We start from the raw sequence: 14,921 nt of genomic DNA, 5'->3' as shown, positions 1-14,921 counted from the left end.
TCATCATGACAACAGGGACGTTGAAAGAAGGTATACTTGAACATTGTTGGCGAATTGCACACCACGCCTTGTCAGGGTGGGCACCAAACCAGAAAGCCTTTGACTAAACCCAGATGTTCGAAATGCACACAGCTTTCGCTGTCTACGAGCAGTTAAAGAAGGAATTCAGCTCACCAAAGGCAGACCTACAGAAATGCGGGCAATACTTGGCAAACCTAAAGGTGGGCACGCGGTCCTGGTAGCCCGATCTCGCTCGTAATTGGAGCACGATTGGAGCAGGACGATACGTCAAGATGAACCGTTTTTCTCATCGACATACTTTTGCGCACACTGTAGATCTACTTGACCGAACTATCATTCCTTTTGCCTGGTGACCGGGCTCCGGATGCTCAAGAGCTTCTCCTTGCACGTACGTAATTTACAATTGTGTAAATTCCACTCGAGTCATGTATAGCTGACTTTTCTTGGCCGCTAGGCGAGGTCCTTGAAATTGGCGCTCAATGGAGTATCCGTGTCGGCGACATCCCATCGTTCGAACGCTACATCTCCCAACTAAAGACATACTATCATGACTACAGGTCTGTTCCCTCTATTACAAAGTCGACACTGTACGCCATTAATACTCTTCTCCACCAGCTCAAACCTCCCAGCTTCCGCCCGGATGTATCCCCTCCTTGGGCTGAATCTCCTCCGCCTCCTCGCACAAAACCGCATCTCGGAATTTCACACAGAACTCGAACTCATTGAAACAGATCAAATGGGAGAAAATGTGTACATTCGGCATCCAATTCAGATTGAACAGTGCTTGATGGAGGGATCATACAACAAGGTGTGGCATTCCAGAGCGAACGTGCCTGCAGAGGAATACGCTTTCTTTATTGATATATTGATGGGAACCATCAGGTAGGTCCTGGTTGTGCAATGATACCATGACTTGACAATGTCCTGATTATTTTTTTTGTGGCGGACAGAGACGAAATTGCTAGCTGCAGCGAAAAGGCCTACGATAGCTTGCCTATCGCTGACGCGGCGACGCTTCTCTATTTCAAATCCGGGGACGAGGTCACGGCGTTCGCTTCTGAGGTACGGATTTTCCAAATTCTTTGGTTTCGTTCTCCAAGAGGTTTACTTACTTGCTGGTTTCTGGTGTTTCAGCGAGGTTGGAAGGTGAACCCACAGGATAAGAAGATCTACTTTGGGGTAACGGATGCGGATCATTTGGACATTCCTGCAGACAAGGTTATCAGTCAGACATTGGAGTACGCAAGAGAGCTGGAGCGAATTGTGTAATCTGCCTCCGGGGAAATAAACTGGTGCAATTGTAAACCACGTATGTATGTCCTTGCCACATTTTTGTGCCTGTCGACCTGTAACAACCCAGTTGGACTATGCTGGACGAATGCAATTTTATACCCGAACCATCTTATTATCAGATACTTGCGTAAAAAAGCTATATGTGGTCTCTACCAGCGTCATACACTTCATCCTCCTACCAATGCTCATAGCCGCTCAACTTTCTGGTTAAACTGCTCCATGGCTTTCCAACAAAGTGACAACAGCTTGTCTGCAGATGTTTTCTACTGAATGTAGTATGAAAGCCAACGGAAACCGTCACCGTATCCCTGCTTCATGACAATGGAGCACATGAACACCTCAATTGGCCGGATATCTTTAAGAGGCAGTTTTCCCTTTCCAGTGGTTTGGAATAGACCAAGGGCGTGTCTTAGCTCATCCTCTGATACAGCTCCCTGAGCATCAATTTTGTTTCCAAGAATGAGGAAAGGGACTTTGGAGAGCTCCTCAATGGACAAAAGAGCCTGCAAACAAGCAGAGCAAACCGTGAGACCATGACAAGTTTCAGGACAGCCAACAATAACGTACGTCTAGTTCTGCTTTGCTCTCTGGGAACCTCTCCACGTCCGCGCAATCCACCAAGTAAACAATCCCGTCAACTTCTGGAAAGTAATCTTTCCATAAACGACGCGCCTGTTGGTGTCCACCCAAATCGTACGTTGTAAACTTGATGTTGGCAACCTGCAATTCCTCCGAAGCTATTTTTGGTGTGAGCATTTAGTTGTAGTTCACACAGGACATGAAGGTGCGCCGTTGAGTCATCTACTCACTGGGATGTAAGGTTGGAGTCAATGTCGCCAATCGATCGTTTTTGAGCATGTGCAACAACGTAGTTTTGCCGGCGTTGTCAAGACCGAGAAAGAGAATCTTTGCATTTTTGTTCAAAAGACCTATTTAGCGACATCAGGAGGTGAGTACATGTATCATGCACACCACCAGCGACCGTCCGCCAGGCAAGATCATCGTGATGGATGATGATGATCCTCATATGCGTACAACTCGCGCGAATATTCACAGTCAAAAGTATAGTGCAGACATACCCCAGTCAGAGAGCAAGCTCCAAAACCAATTTACTATAAACATTATTGACGGCGTAGAATGCGATGGAACAGGTGGAAACAGATAAGGTATTGCAAAGTAAAACGTGCGGCAGCTGTCGTGTTTGCAAGAAATAGCTTCTACAGACTCCAAAAGATTGTCAATAGACCTGTGGCAGGACGGCTCGGGCAGACAAGCGTTTGGGCGATGATTTGCTTGGAGGCAGTCGTCCAAAACGTAACGCAAGCAGAAAGTCCACAACCAACGACGAGAGAGTTGATGAGTGGCAACGGCCCATCGAACATGGCGCGTCCATGTCACATGAACTACGGTGACTGTGCCGCTGATTTTGTTCATCCCGATCAATTGGCCTGCGATGGTCAACGACTAAACAGTTTGGATGGCATTGCTGGCCAAAAGGTTTATTGCAATGATCCATTGCAGGAACATGCATGTTTATTGCATCTTACAGGGAGCCCAGAGCTGTTCAATAGAACGTACAGATATGAATGTGCACGAGCGTGATGGGATGGACCTCACAAATCATAATAAAAATCCTGTGACAGATCAATGAAATAAACTGCATGCAGGATGCATCGACCCCTCCAAGCATAGTTTTTAAACATAAATGGGTATATAGGGTAAGATGAGCACGTTTCATCAACGTGGTCGCCCACTACTCTACAGGGAAGCACTGTGATTGCTCTGCTCAAGGATCTTGCACGCGTGGATGGCGAGCGGTACCCCAGATCCGCAGCTTTCAAGGTCCGCTGCTACAATCAAAATGCTGCCCTGTTTCTAATGTACTTACGACCGAAAAACACACCTTTCTGAGCTGCACAGCTATTCTCGACCACCGCCTAAATCCCGATTCTTATAATCCAGCTAGATCCCTTTTCCATCGTACTTTTTAGGAGGCACATGCCAGTTGGTTGACAGCGCTCCTACGGCATATCACTCGTCGATAGATTGGGTGTTAGTAGCATCCGTCTAAAATTTCCTGGCCTGCGACTATGAAGATATCTGCTGGCACAAACGCTCAATGGTTCCGTTCTTACTGCTGTGTCAAATCCATTGCGAGGGCAACCGATGGAAACCACATTTCAAGTGTGATTACGCGTCCCCTGGTCTTCAGGACTGTTAACAAGATCTTTTGGAGATCACCCCGGCATCCAACACCCATACATGGCGCGATCACCTACCACCCCTCTTCCAAGCACTCCTTCAGGAGCCCCCAATCCATTTTCATTAACACCCGCTAGAGAAATCCTTCCTTCTCCCTCTCGGATCAACCTTGTTCCTTCCGCACCGTCCCCATTAGACTCTTACCAACTTCGCCTCGCGTTGAGAGATGCGGCACAAAAATGTCAGGAGCGAGGGCTCTATTATGCCGCAAGATGGTGTGTGCATTGATTTCTTCCAAAATCTTTAACATGGATCGGCTGTCTTAGTCATTTTCATTTAGGGCTTCGGAGCAGCTCGTGAGCATTCCCTCGACCAACTCAGTTGACCAGTCCGTCCCACCAGGGGATGTAATGGCTACGGCGTTCACATCTCCACAGCTAGAAACCCCACGAACAGTACCACAAGCTGAAGAAGATGCTTGTCTACTGGCGCTTGCGCATTTTCAGTTGAAAGAGTATGATCGTGCAGCATGGTGTCTACGGGCCTATGAAGGTGATAAGGCTCTGTTTATAAAGTGTTACGCCAAGTATATGGTAATTAGATCTGGAAGGGAAAATTTTCTTGAGCAATGCATGACAATCTGTTGTTGTTTTCAAGCCAATCTAACGCTTGACGTTCTATTGAACAGAGTGGGGAAAAGCGCAGGGCGGAGCAAGATCTGGGACATGAAGGTGAGCATATTCAACGGTAAGCAGAGCCGTTACACATTCGAGAGCTTCTTGCATGATTAGGCGCTTATTCTACTTGCCAGTGCATCTCGAAGGCACGCGGACGACAAACGCCCAACTACATGATATCGCCATCGCTCTGCAAAAGAATGAAAAGAACCTGGATAGCTTTTGCTGGTATCTGTAAGTTGTTGAGCACAGTGGTTCAATGCAGCGATAGTGCTCACCCCCGAATGCTAGACGCGGAATGATCTATGCGCGTATGAAGCTCAAGTCAAAAGCTCAGAATGCACTCGTCCAATCCCTCCAAAAGTATGCATATAATTGGAGCGCATGGGAGGAAATTGGGACTTTGGTAGAAACAAAGGAAGAGGTGAGCATTTTCTTCTACAGCATCTTTCCCAAATGTCCACTGACATCATCCTGTAATGGTTTGCTTGATTCAAGTTGGAAGCTCTGATACCGCGATTACCAGCCGGATACATGCGAAAACTCTTCCTCGTTCACCTCATGGCGCATCGCGGTATGGCAGCAGAAGAGTTTTCACAAAATAGCGTGGACCTTTCGGCCATGTTTCCCGATAGCACGTACTTGGACCTACAATACGCTGTTTCGTATTACAATCAAGGAAGTAAGTGATGTCTTCTGTGAAAGAGGTTTACGGGATTTACTGATTGTAATAATCCAGAATACGAGCGGGCGTTGGAGTATTTTGAGGATTATCGGGAGCAAGAACCGTTTTCTTTGGAATACGTTGATGTTCAGTCACATATCCTGTTTACAATCCAAGATAGCACAAAGCTGAGCGTTCTTGCCCAGAAATCCTTTGCTTTGGATCGATATCGACCCGAAACATGCATCGCAATTGGTGCGTTTAGATTCACAAGATGATTTGTACCTTACTTTAGCCACATATTCATATAACGTTTCTTATTAGGCAACTACTTTAGCACTCGGCGCGATCATTTCCGAGCACTAGATTATTTCCAGCGAGCGCTAAAACTCCGTCCCAACTATGTTGAAGCACTCATTATGATGGGCGATGAGTACATGGAGTTGAAGAATTCGAATGCAGCATTAGAGACATATCAACGGGCTGCTGGTGAGGACCTTGACGTAATGGACATTTGAACTTGTGTGTATTAATGTGCATGTTGACTAGATGTGGCACCTCACGACTTTCGAACTTGGTACGGCGTCGCAAAAGCCTTTGACATGCTAGCCATGTCAGATCACGCCATACCCTACTACCAAAAAGCCGCCGCCTGCAGGTAAACCCTCATCCTACTCACTCCGTCTTTGTTCTCACACTAATGTGACGAGATACTTATAGACCCTACCATTCCCAAACCTGGACCGCCATGGGCCAAGCCTTTGAAGCCAGCGCAAAAGACGCCCAAGCCATGATGTGCTTTAAACGCGCCCTCATCTGCACCGACAAAAGCCCACTCTTATTCATGTACATTGCGAAATTGTATCAGATTTCGCCCACGTTGCGAGACGACGAGCAAGCCGCGTTTTATTATAGATGTTGGATTGAGGAGTGTCGCGGGAGTGGAATCGATAAGGTGTGTATTATGCGTACCATGTCATGTAGCTGGTCTATTTAAACCGTATTTTTTTTTTGTCAATTTCATGCAGAGTCAATACTATTTTGAATGGGAAGATGCTGTAACATTTTTGGCAGAGTTTTATAAAGAAAAAGGACGCTTTGAGGATGCGGTATGGCGTGTATTCAATTGGTTTGGCGATCTCGCAAAGTGTATTGATTCTTGTGTGTTTTTTTTTTTTAATCAGGAGGCGTATGTACATGAGATTGCGCATACCGAGGTAAAGGATTTTTTGAGTTTTTGATCTGTGGAATTGCCGGCTTTTGCTCATGATGTGAAAAATAGAGGGGAAAGGCTCTCCTTCGGGAGCTGCGAGCTGTGAGAGAAAGCCGATCCGATCACAAATCCCGGGATACACTCGCTCCCCCGCAACCAGCCACGCCAGGGGATCCAGGGTCGCATGGGGATTTGGCGCATCGAACGGTTCAGTTTGTGGGTGGGTCTACGGGTGAATTTTGGGTGAGTCCTGTTCCCGGGGGTGGTGGGCAAGGAAATCGGTATTTTGGGGCTTCGGCGCAAGGGAGTGCTAGGACCAGTAGGACGGGTTCGAGAGGGGGATCCGGATGGAACTCGCCCGCCGCAGATGATGTGAGATAATTTTGTAAATAAGAACATTGGAGAGGTTTTGAATAGAAATGCAGCCAATAATCAAGACAACAGTTTTGTATTATCAGAAATATTGCTACTACATGTAATTGAGTGTACAATATCCTAACGATTCCCATAAACTCTTATCAATAAAAGGTTCAAACGGCAGCAGCAGCCTCACCAGTCCAAGCGCCCCAAGACTTGACTGCATCCTTCTTCACCTTTCCATTCTTTGTGTACTCTTCCACAGCTTCAGCAAACACAACAGATGTCTTGATCTCATTCATGATTCCTACTCCGAAATCGACAGCCGTGCGCCTGACCTGATAACGAACATCGTCGGTGGTCCTGGGACGATTACGAGCCAGGGAAACGACAAGAGAAACCTTGTGGGAATCGTAGAGCGCACGAGCAATACGACGATCCAAAAGGGTGTCAATCAGAGCGCGTTCTCCGCCTTCGACAAAGAGAGGAGCATCGATGCCACCGTTGGATTTGAGGACAGACTGGGTCAGCTCCGTGTCGGCAAGGATTTTGTAACCAGAGTTGATAAACTTTTGCGCAATATAAGCGGCTTCACTTGGGTTGGTCAAGTTGTCGACGCTAATGACAATACTACTTCCTTCCGGCATAGGAAGCTTCTTGAAGTTGTTGTGGTTCGCATACATGGAAGTGAAGTATGCCTCTTTCACGTTCTTTCCAAAGCAAGCAACTTCACCAGTACTGGCCATCTCAACACCCAGCATGGGGTCGGCGCCAGCCAACCGAGTCCAACTGAAAATGGGAACCTTGACAGCCTTGTAATCGCGCTTAACTGACATGGGATCGACCGAGGGGACAGCGGACGACAAAGTGGGAGACTTGACCAATGCGCGGGTAGCAATGTCAATGAAGTTGGTGTCCAGAACCTTGGAAACGAAAGGGAAAGATCGGGACGCACGAAGGTTACATTCGATGACCTTGAGCTCGTGCTTGCCCTCCACACCAGGTGGAGGACGACGAAGGATAATCTGCATGTTGTAAGGACCGGTAATCTTGAATGCCTTGGCAACCTTTTCGGCAATGACCTTGCAATCCGCGACAATTTCGGGAGTAAGACCACGAAGACCAATATCCTTCTTCGAAGCATCGGTCTCGGCCTGCTCTCCCTCATACGTGGGAGGCAAGACCAAGGTTGCATCACCAGAGTGGACACCTGCATTCTCAATGTGCTGAGACAAGGCATACACCAAAAGCTTCCCCTCGGAAGCCACTGCGTCAACATCGAGCTCCTGAGCACCTTCGATAAACTTTGTAATCACGATGGGGTGCTCCGGAGACACGTCCGTGGCAAGCGACAAGTAAGTTTGAAGATCGGCAGGACTGTGCGCCACATTCATGGCAGCACCAGAAAGTACGTAGGATGGACGGACAAGGACGGGATAGGTGACGCGTTCCGCAAAAGCAAGGGCTTCGTCAACACTGTTGAGCTCCTTCCATTCCGGTTGATCCACGCCAATGTCATCCAAAATTCTAGAGAATTTCTCACGGTCCTCGGCACGATCGACATCAACAGGGCTGGTACCAAGGACGTTCACTCCACGGTTCCAGAGCTTCAAAGCAATGTTTTGGGGAAGTTGACCACCGACACTGACAACACATCCACTGGCGTTCTCCCGTTCGTAGATATCCATAACTCGTTCAAAGCTGAGTTCTTCAAAATACAAACGGTCACACTCGTCAAAGTCCGTTGACACCGTCTCAGGGTTGTAGTTGACCATCACGGTACGGTGACCCAATGAACGAAGCGAATGGATGCAAGATACTCCGCACCAGTCGAACTCGACACTAGATCCAATACGGTAGACACCAGACCCAAGTACCATGATACCCTTGTCATTGAATTCAACATCATCACTTGTACCATTGTAAGTCATGTAAAGATAATTTGTGTCAGCAGGGAATTCCGCCGCCAAAGTATCAATCCTCTTCACGCGGGGGATAATGCCATAGTTCTTACGCAAGGCACGAATGGCGAGCTCACTCGACTTGGTGTACTTTGCAATCTGGTTGTCAGAGAAACCTTTTTGCTTGGCTTGACGCAACAAGTCGGCCGGGATGGTAGAGGTGGAGAGCTGGTAGTCAGTCACAGGAACGGGTGGTTTGCCTTCGGGGTTCTCGGCATCCTTCTCCAAAATTTCTTCCACAGGCTTTGGTCCGCTATACTTGGAGAGTTCAGCACGAGTTTTCACAAGGTTTTCAAGCTTGTAGAGGAACCACTTGTCAATCTTGGTAATGTCATGGATCTTGTCAACCGAGTAACCGTGATTAAGCATGGCGCTTCCGACCGCGAACAGACGACGGTCAGTCGGCTCAGCTAAAGCTTTGTCAAGATCGGGAAAATCCAAGGCTTGGAAACCCTCAAATGAAGGGTCAACCATACGAACAGCCTTTTGAAGAGATTCTTCCCACGTTCGCCCAATACCCATGACTTCTCCGACACTCTTCATGGAAGAGCCAATCTTCCTAGAGACATGTTGGAATTTGCTCAAATCCCATCGAGGAATCTTAGTGACAACATAGTCCAAGGAGGGTTCAAAGTTGGCCGTCGTAGTACGAGTCACAGAGTTCCGCAAGTCAGGAAGAGATGCACCAAGAGCAATCTTGGCTGCAACGAACGCGAGAGGATAACCGGTAGCCTTCGAGGCAAGTGCACTAGATGCAAGAGTCAGCGCCATCTCATGGAATTAGAATCGGTAAAAACAGCAAGATTACGGACCTACTACGAGAGAGTCGAGCGTTGACTTCAATGACTGCATACTCCAGGCTGTCAGGGCTGAGAGCGTACTGGACGTTACATTCTCCAACCACACCGAGGTGACGAATGATCTTGATGGCTGCCGAACGCAGCATGTGGTATTCTTCGTCGCTCAGTGTCTGACTGGGGGCAATAACAATGGAATCGCCGGTGTGGGTACCAAGAGGGTCGAAGTTTTCCATGTTGCAAACGGTGATACAGTTGTTTTCCGCATCACGAACCACTTCATACTCCAACTCTTTCCATCCCTTCATTGAACGTTCGATAAGCAGCTGGGGTGAGAGAGAAAGAGAAGAAGTGGCGAGTTGACGGAGTTCTTCTTCGTTGTTGGCGAAACCAGAGCCAAGACCTCCCAGAGCGTACGCCGCACGGACGATGACGGGGTATCCAATCTCGGAAGCGGCCTTGAGTGCATCATCCACAGTTTCAACAGCAGTGGACTGAGCAACAGGAATGCCGATATCTGCCACAGGAATATATGAGGAAGTGTTCCAAGATAGAGAAAAGCGATTAAAATAGTTCACCTTTCAAAGCTTGGGCAAACAGATCACGGTCCTCGCTGAGCTCGAGGGTACGAACAGGAGTACCCAAAACTTTGACATTGTGCTTTCGCAAGACACCGGCATGCTCAAGAGCGACACCGCAGTTAAGCGCCGTTTGTCCACCAAACGCCAAAAGAATACCGTCGGGCTTTTCTTTCTCAATCACGTATTCAATGTATTCTGGGTTGGACGGTACAAAGTACACGACGTCGGCAAGGTCCTTGCCAGTTTGGATGGTAGCAATATTAGGATTAATTAGAATGGTTTCGACACCCTCTTCCTTCAACGCCTTGATAGCTTGGGATCCTATAGAAAAACATAATTAACACCGAGCATACACCATCTAAGTTATGATTGCGTGACACCTACCAGAGTAATCAAACTCGCCAGCTTGTCCAATGCTGAGACCACCACTACCAACGATAACAACACGCTTGGCTGGCGGGGGCTTCTTGAGAGCACTGTTTGGTGAAGGCTTCCAATCTTCCCAAGGATCCAACGCAGCAGTGGCAGCGGCATCAGAGCTCTGGTTGCGACGGAATGGTTGACGCTGCTTGGGATTCAGTGGCCCTGTGAATGCGCCAAGGACATACTGACGGAACGCTTCCGGACCATCGAGCGGGACAGCAGGTACACTGGATATGTTTGGAGAGATGTTTGCTTTCGACGCTGCAGCGGCGGAAGCACTAGCTTGGTAAGCCCGAAGTAAAGAGCGGTTGATAATAAGGGAAGCCTGAAAGTGGCGTGTAGCTAAAGCTACTGATTGACGAAAGAGCGGCATATCGGGAAATCTTGCGAATTATCTGTAGATGTTGATACGTAATGGACAGAAAACGATTTCAACGTCCGTGGCTTTTGTAAACTTGTTCGGAAATATAGTTGTTGGAAACCTTCTCGTCGTGATGAGAGTACATGAAGGGGATGCAAAGGTAGGACTATGAAATGCATCGAGAGAAAGATCAATATTAGGAATCAGATGATACTCGCGCATCTCCCATTGCTGACGTGTAGTCCAGTCTGGGTCATGATATTATTTGCATCCAGCAGCGCCCCAGATGCATTTCTTTGCACTTTGGGTTGGAGTGTGGCGACCACTTGCCAGAGATTCCCACACACCAACCTACCTCAATAGAGATACAGCCGGGCCGACCAGGCCTGTTAAGCTATTCCTGCGTAGCCGATAGACCCGATTGTCTAAAGAACCACAAGTCACGAATGTACTTTGTTGTCTTCCTTGGAGGGAAGCAACTAGATGCAGATGGACAAACGTTTGGAAGAAAAAACGAAAACCGACCGGGGGCCCTTTTTTATACCCGATGGGCGCGCATCGCAACCGACTCGCAGATTATCGCTGGAAGGTGATAGGTGGAGAGTGAGTCATATGTCATGTGATATGATGAATTTGCTATCACGTGATCCGCTGGCCTTTTTTCGCTTACACATTGCTTACAGAACCTATTGCCGACCATCCGACGAATGGGTAGTGTATTGGCAAAAACAAATGTCACACAACACAATACACCAGGGAATAAACCGGCGACAACCGGTTCGGAAAAGCCAAGTAATTCCCTCCTTACAACCAACTACTACTAGGCCCAATGGCACATGCAATACATTACGGTTGTTCTAACCGGGTAACTAAGCCCACCACACGAGAGAAATCCTACTAAGCCCTTGATTCCGAAATTCTTTAGTCGCAGGATGTTCAGATACTAGTAAAGTCAGACTTAGACTGAGTAATACGCGTGGGAACAATCATAAAGATAATGCATACCTGCGATCGTTGCAGCATAGTAGTAGCAGCGTTTGCAAGGGGTTATGCTGTTTTTGTCGGGAGGGCAAGGTCCTCGACACCAGAGCGGCATTCTCATGATGGACTTGAGAGTTGCTTGAGCGTGGGCAGATGCTTCAAGAGTCGAGGGTAAAGAACAAGATGGGGGGAAGAAGAACAGCGGGGGTTTATATAGAAAAACTGAGTGGCTACATTGAGTCATTTAGCGTCATGCAGATGGCAACTGCGAATATTCCTCTCATAGATGGCCACAAGGGATAATAATTGCAATCCGTTCATGGCCACACATATTGGACCCATCATGATGGAGCAAGCATCTTTTGTGCATAGTTCATTTGCCAAAATCGAGGCATCTTGCATTTCATCTCATTCGATCCAGTGGCTGCATCTATGTGCAGACTGACAGTCTTTTTTGCCCACATACAATGTTGAACTTTGAGGTTTTGAAAGTGAGGTGAGGAATAAGGAGTATACTAATGACGCATGTTGGGTTTATGCCTCTGATGTCTGCTGCCCTTAAAGAATGGATCTTGGAGACGACAAGCGCATGGTATAACAGAATAGAACAAGAACAAATATCGCATCTAAATGGCAAATGACAGAACACCCTAACAGATGCAAACTGCAAGATCTAATCCAAGGTTTTGCTGCAATAATTATTCAGCATATACGCGAGGTACACTATCACCGATAGACCATGGCAGACAGGAAGGGAGGTTTCAGAGTTCCTCTCCCAGGGACATATCAAGTATCTCCCTCTGGAGATACAGATATCCCAAATTGGGAAGCCAAAGCCATGGACACCGGAACTCGGTGCTCCATTAACCTCTCTTACCTGATGTTTTGAGGGTCTTGCTTGACCAGCGCATGCCTCCACGCGCAAACGGATCATGAACGGCTTAAATAGGGAAAAGGGTATTGCACTGCAATGTCAACTGTCCCTCTACACTATGTCGACAAAAAAGCTACCTTCTTTAACAAAACTGAATGAGAAGGTGTATAGCATCACGAATCTATCTATAGCTCACATAGGAGATGCTGCGAAGCCGGGTGACAAACTGAGTGGGGCAACAGGGAGTTTGCTTAGTTTACGAGAGCCGAAAACTGAATCTAAAAGGTTTGCACACATGTTTATTTCAAGGCTTTTTCCTTTTACTTGCACCATGACACTACATTTGATATGCCCAGCGCAATACCACCACAACCACCGACACTTCAAAGCAGGATCATTGATATTGTCACCTTACCTCTCACAATCTTCGTATCCCTCTTTGCGTATTGCCCTTTCTGCGTTGCTGTCGTCTTCCAATCCGCAGTCACACGCCGAGCGGTCGACACAGACAATTACAAGAATGAGATGAAACCATGGGCATGGGGTGTTGGGCTCTTTGTATTTTTCGCCCTTCTCGTCTACCCAGCTGGCGTCAGTACAGTCATGGACAGCTTGATTGATCGCGGATGGAGAGTAGGAGTTGTCGTTGCCTTATTTTTGGTGATGATCGGCGCCGTTCAGGTCTTGACGATCCTCTACGCATTCCTCAAGCCGGGATTGGGAATGGTTAGCATCCCTGCTGAATCGCGCATTAATCTCTTCCACTGGAGAAATACCCTTCCTCTTCTTGCGCCCATCATTGAATTTATCCAATTCACATCTTTTGCATTTCGCACTTCGACGGATACGTGGCTTTGCACTTCTTCCCTTGGAACTGCTGTCAGGGCCTTTGTTCGCATATCAAGCTTCAGGTTCGAGGACGTCACTTGCAAAGGTATCTATGAGATGAAGGGACCTAGCCTCTTCTACGCCGCGACCGGCTCTGCATTCGCTGTTTGTTGCCTGTATGCCATATTGCTGGGATATGCCATTGCAAAGTTTTTGCAGCCTGGGCATTGGCTGTGCACGATAGTTTTTGAGCTTTTTGCGGGGATTGCATACCTACCTGTGGTAAGCAAACTCTTATCGGTCTTGGATTGTAGAACAAAGGTGGGTCGTTTATATCAGTCAATGATGTCCTGATGTGCGAAACAGTTGAACGGGTTGCATGCAGATTTCAGAGACAGGGCAACGCAACATGTATCTCTATTATGCGGAACCCGAAGCACCATCCGTTGATGTACCCTGTTGGACAGGCGAACACGAAAAGTATGGCGCCATGGCCTTTGCCGGTCTATTAATTTTTGGACTATCGGCCATTTTTGTCGGTTCTTACAAAGGTACGTCGAGCAAGATTTGGAGTATAAAGCCATTGAATGCTCATATAGCATCATGCAGCGGACAAGCACGTTCGACGATCTTCTGTAACATTTATTCCCCGCATTGTTGTCATCAAACGTACCATCAATTCGGCATTCTTGGCAGTGAATCTCCTCATTGGGTACACATCGACATCGCGGACAACCTATACGCACGGTACACAGGCCACTGGCCTACTCACACTCTGCACCCTTCTCTTTTTGGACGTGTACTACAACTCTTGTACTTTCCACAAGCTCCGAATATTGACGTTTGGGGCGCATTTGGCTGGCCTGTGGTCCTACATATCAACCATTATTGCGGATCGTGATGGGTTGGAAGACTGGGGGTCCCAAGTGACACTCTTTCTTGGATGGGGAGTAATTGGGATGAGTGTTTGTGGCTGGTTGTTGGTTGGATGGTGGCAAAAGAAAAAGAGCAAGCACCAAGAGATGCAAGACAAGCTGAAAAAGGCAGAGAATGAAAAGGAGCAAACATCGAACGTCTTCAAAGTAGTGACCATGCGAAGACGCGTAAAGGTTGACGTTGGCGGCGAGTGTGATGATGAGGATGAGGTTATTGCTAGGGCCATCTATGGCCCGGGAGAGAAACGACGACCCATTCCAAATGGAGCGTTGGTCCTTGTCCATCCCACTCAAGAGATGGCTTCTGCTTGAAGTGTTTTTGAACACTGCGAGATTGGGAGTGTTCCAACAATTCCACGAGGGATCGAATCCGGGCGCGTGTACATCTGCCTCCAAAATTGCGCGCCTTTTTTTGTTCGCTTTTTTCTTTTAGCCTTTTTGTTTAAATGGAGAGTTCAAAAGGCTTTAACGGTTAATGGAGGTGGAAGGATTGTAAAAAAGCGCTCTGTGTGTGCGATTGGCAAAAGTGAAGTCGATTTCAACGTTCGTTTTGGATTGACACGGAAACACACAAGTCAAAAAGCCATCTTTTGGAACACTTGACACTTTAACCTCTTTTTTCTGTGCGTAAATGTTCCTCATCCAAGACGTGTGATCTCATATACATGAATTTTGTTGTACTAGTTATTATTATCATTATTCCTACATGACCTTTTATTTTTGTTTTGGCTTGGTCGCTATCAGTGTGCTTTA

General features: G+C 47.4%; 5 protein-coding genes across 6 annotated transcripts; 3 read left to right on the top strand and 2 right to left on the bottom strand.

Annotated features, from left to right (window-relative positions):
• Positions 1–113: 113 nt before the first annotated feature.
• Positions 114–1,290, top strand: SPPG_00661 (proteasome regulatory particle lid subunit RPN12; the record flags this gene model as incomplete). Its single annotated transcript, XM_016748989.1, has 6 exons — positions 114–221; positions 337–409; positions 476–578; positions 637–903; positions 972–1,083; positions 1,156–1,290. 6 exons carry the CDS (start codon positions 114–116, stop codon positions 1,288–1,290), a joined length of 798 nt encoding a protein of 265 aa, XP_016613014.1.
• A 102-nt stretch (positions 1,291–1,392) lies between these two features.
• Positions 1,393–2,658, bottom strand: SPPG_00660 (small COPII coat GTPase). Its single transcript, XM_016748988.1, has 4 exons — positions 2,394–2,658; positions 2,124–2,243; positions 1,882–2,051; positions 1,393–1,817 (listed from the first exon to the last, which is right to left on the bottom strand). The coding sequence occupies exons 1-4, from the start codon at positions 2,434–2,436 to the stop codon at positions 1,578–1,580; spliced, it is 573 nt and encodes a 190-aa protein (XP_016613013.1). The 5' UTR covers positions 2,437–2,658; the 3' UTR covers positions 1,393–1,577.
• An 865-nt stretch (positions 2,659–3,523) lies between these two features.
• SPPG_00659 lies at positions 3,524–6,451 on the top strand (the record flags this gene model as incomplete). 2 transcript variants are annotated; one of them, XM_016748987.1, is made up of 13 exons in its annotated part: positions 3,524–3,791; positions 3,857–4,109; positions 4,205–4,247; positions 4,328–4,427; positions 4,485–4,617; positions 4,692–4,875; positions 4,933–5,112; positions 5,182–5,346; positions 5,407–5,515; positions 5,578–5,812; positions 5,886–5,966; positions 6,042–6,074; positions 6,140–6,451. In XM_016748987.1, exons 1-13 carry the CDS (start codon positions 3,577–3,579, stop codon positions 6,449–6,451), a joined length of 2,043 nt encoding a protein of 680 aa, XP_016613012.1. In that variant the 5' UTR covers positions 3,524–3,576. The 2 variants fall into 2 exon arrangements, with proteins under 2 accessions (XP_016613012.1, XP_016613011.1); XM_016748986.1 differs by having other exon boundaries at positions 4,205–4,263.
• Positions 6,452–6,490: 39 nt separating this feature from the next.
• On the bottom strand, positions 6,491–11,112 carry SPPG_00658 (carbamoyl-phosphate synthase, large subunit). The gene is made up of 5 exons (XM_016748985.1): positions 10,906–11,112; positions 10,151–10,716; positions 9,764–10,087; positions 9,201–9,702; positions 6,491–9,136 (listed from the first exon to the last, which is right to left on the bottom strand). The coding sequence occupies exons 2-5, from the start codon at positions 10,560–10,562 to the stop codon at positions 6,601–6,603; spliced, it is 3,774 nt and encodes a 1,257-aa protein (XP_016613010.1). The 5' UTR covers positions 10,563–10,716; positions 10,906–11,112; the 3' UTR covers positions 6,491–6,600.
• Positions 11,113–12,523: 1,411 nt separating this feature from the next.
• On the top strand, positions 12,524–14,480 carry SPPG_00657 (uncharacterized protein; the record flags this gene model as incomplete). The annotated part of the gene is made up of 4 exons (XM_016748984.1): positions 12,524–12,690; positions 12,762–13,554; positions 13,619–13,784; positions 13,843–14,480. 4 exons carry the CDS (start codon positions 12,524–12,526, stop codon positions 14,478–14,480), a joined length of 1,764 nt encoding a protein of 587 aa, XP_016613009.1.
• Positions 14,481–14,921: the final 441 nt, after the last annotated feature.

The sequence above is a fragment of the Spizellomyces punctatus genome, assembly GCF_000182565.1.
Source record: "Spizellomyces punctatus DAOM BR117 chromosome Unknown supercont1.1, whole genome shotgun sequence".
NCBI classification, from domain to species: Eukaryota; Fungi; Chytridiomycota; class Chytridiomycetes; order Spizellomycetales; family Spizellomycetaceae; genus Spizellomyces; species Spizellomyces punctatus.
Note: the sequence above shows the minus strand (reverse complement) of the source record. Positions and strands in the feature narration are given on the sequence as shown.

Excerpts from the sequence above, each read along its gene's own strand:
- SPPG_00660 (XM_016748988.1), bottom strand. The coding sequence starts at position 2,436 with ATGTTTATAGTAAATTGGTTTTGGAGCTTGCTCTCTGACTGGG. Across the intron at positions 2,244-2,393 it reads GAGCTTGCTCTCTGACTGGG|GTCTTTTGAACAAAAATGCA; the intron begins GTATGTCTGCAC and ends GTCGCTAAATAG. Across the intron at positions 1,818-1,881 it reads AGAGCAAAGCAGAACTAGAC|GCTCTTTTGTCCATTGAGGA; the intron begins GTACGTTATTGT and ends GCTTGTTTGCAG.
- SPPG_00658 (XM_016748985.1), bottom strand. The coding sequence starts at position 10,562 with ATGCCGCTCTTTCGTCAATCAGTAGCTTTAGCTACACGCCACTTTCAG. Across the intron at positions 10,088-10,150 it reads TGGCGAGTTTGATTACTCTG|GATCCCAAGCTATCAAGGCG; the intron begins GTAGGTGTCACG and ends GTTTTTCTATAG. Across the intron at positions 9,703-9,763 it reads GTTTGCCCAAGCTTTGAAAG|ATATCGGCATTCCTGTTGCT; the intron begins GTGAACTATTTT and ends TTCCTGTGGCAG.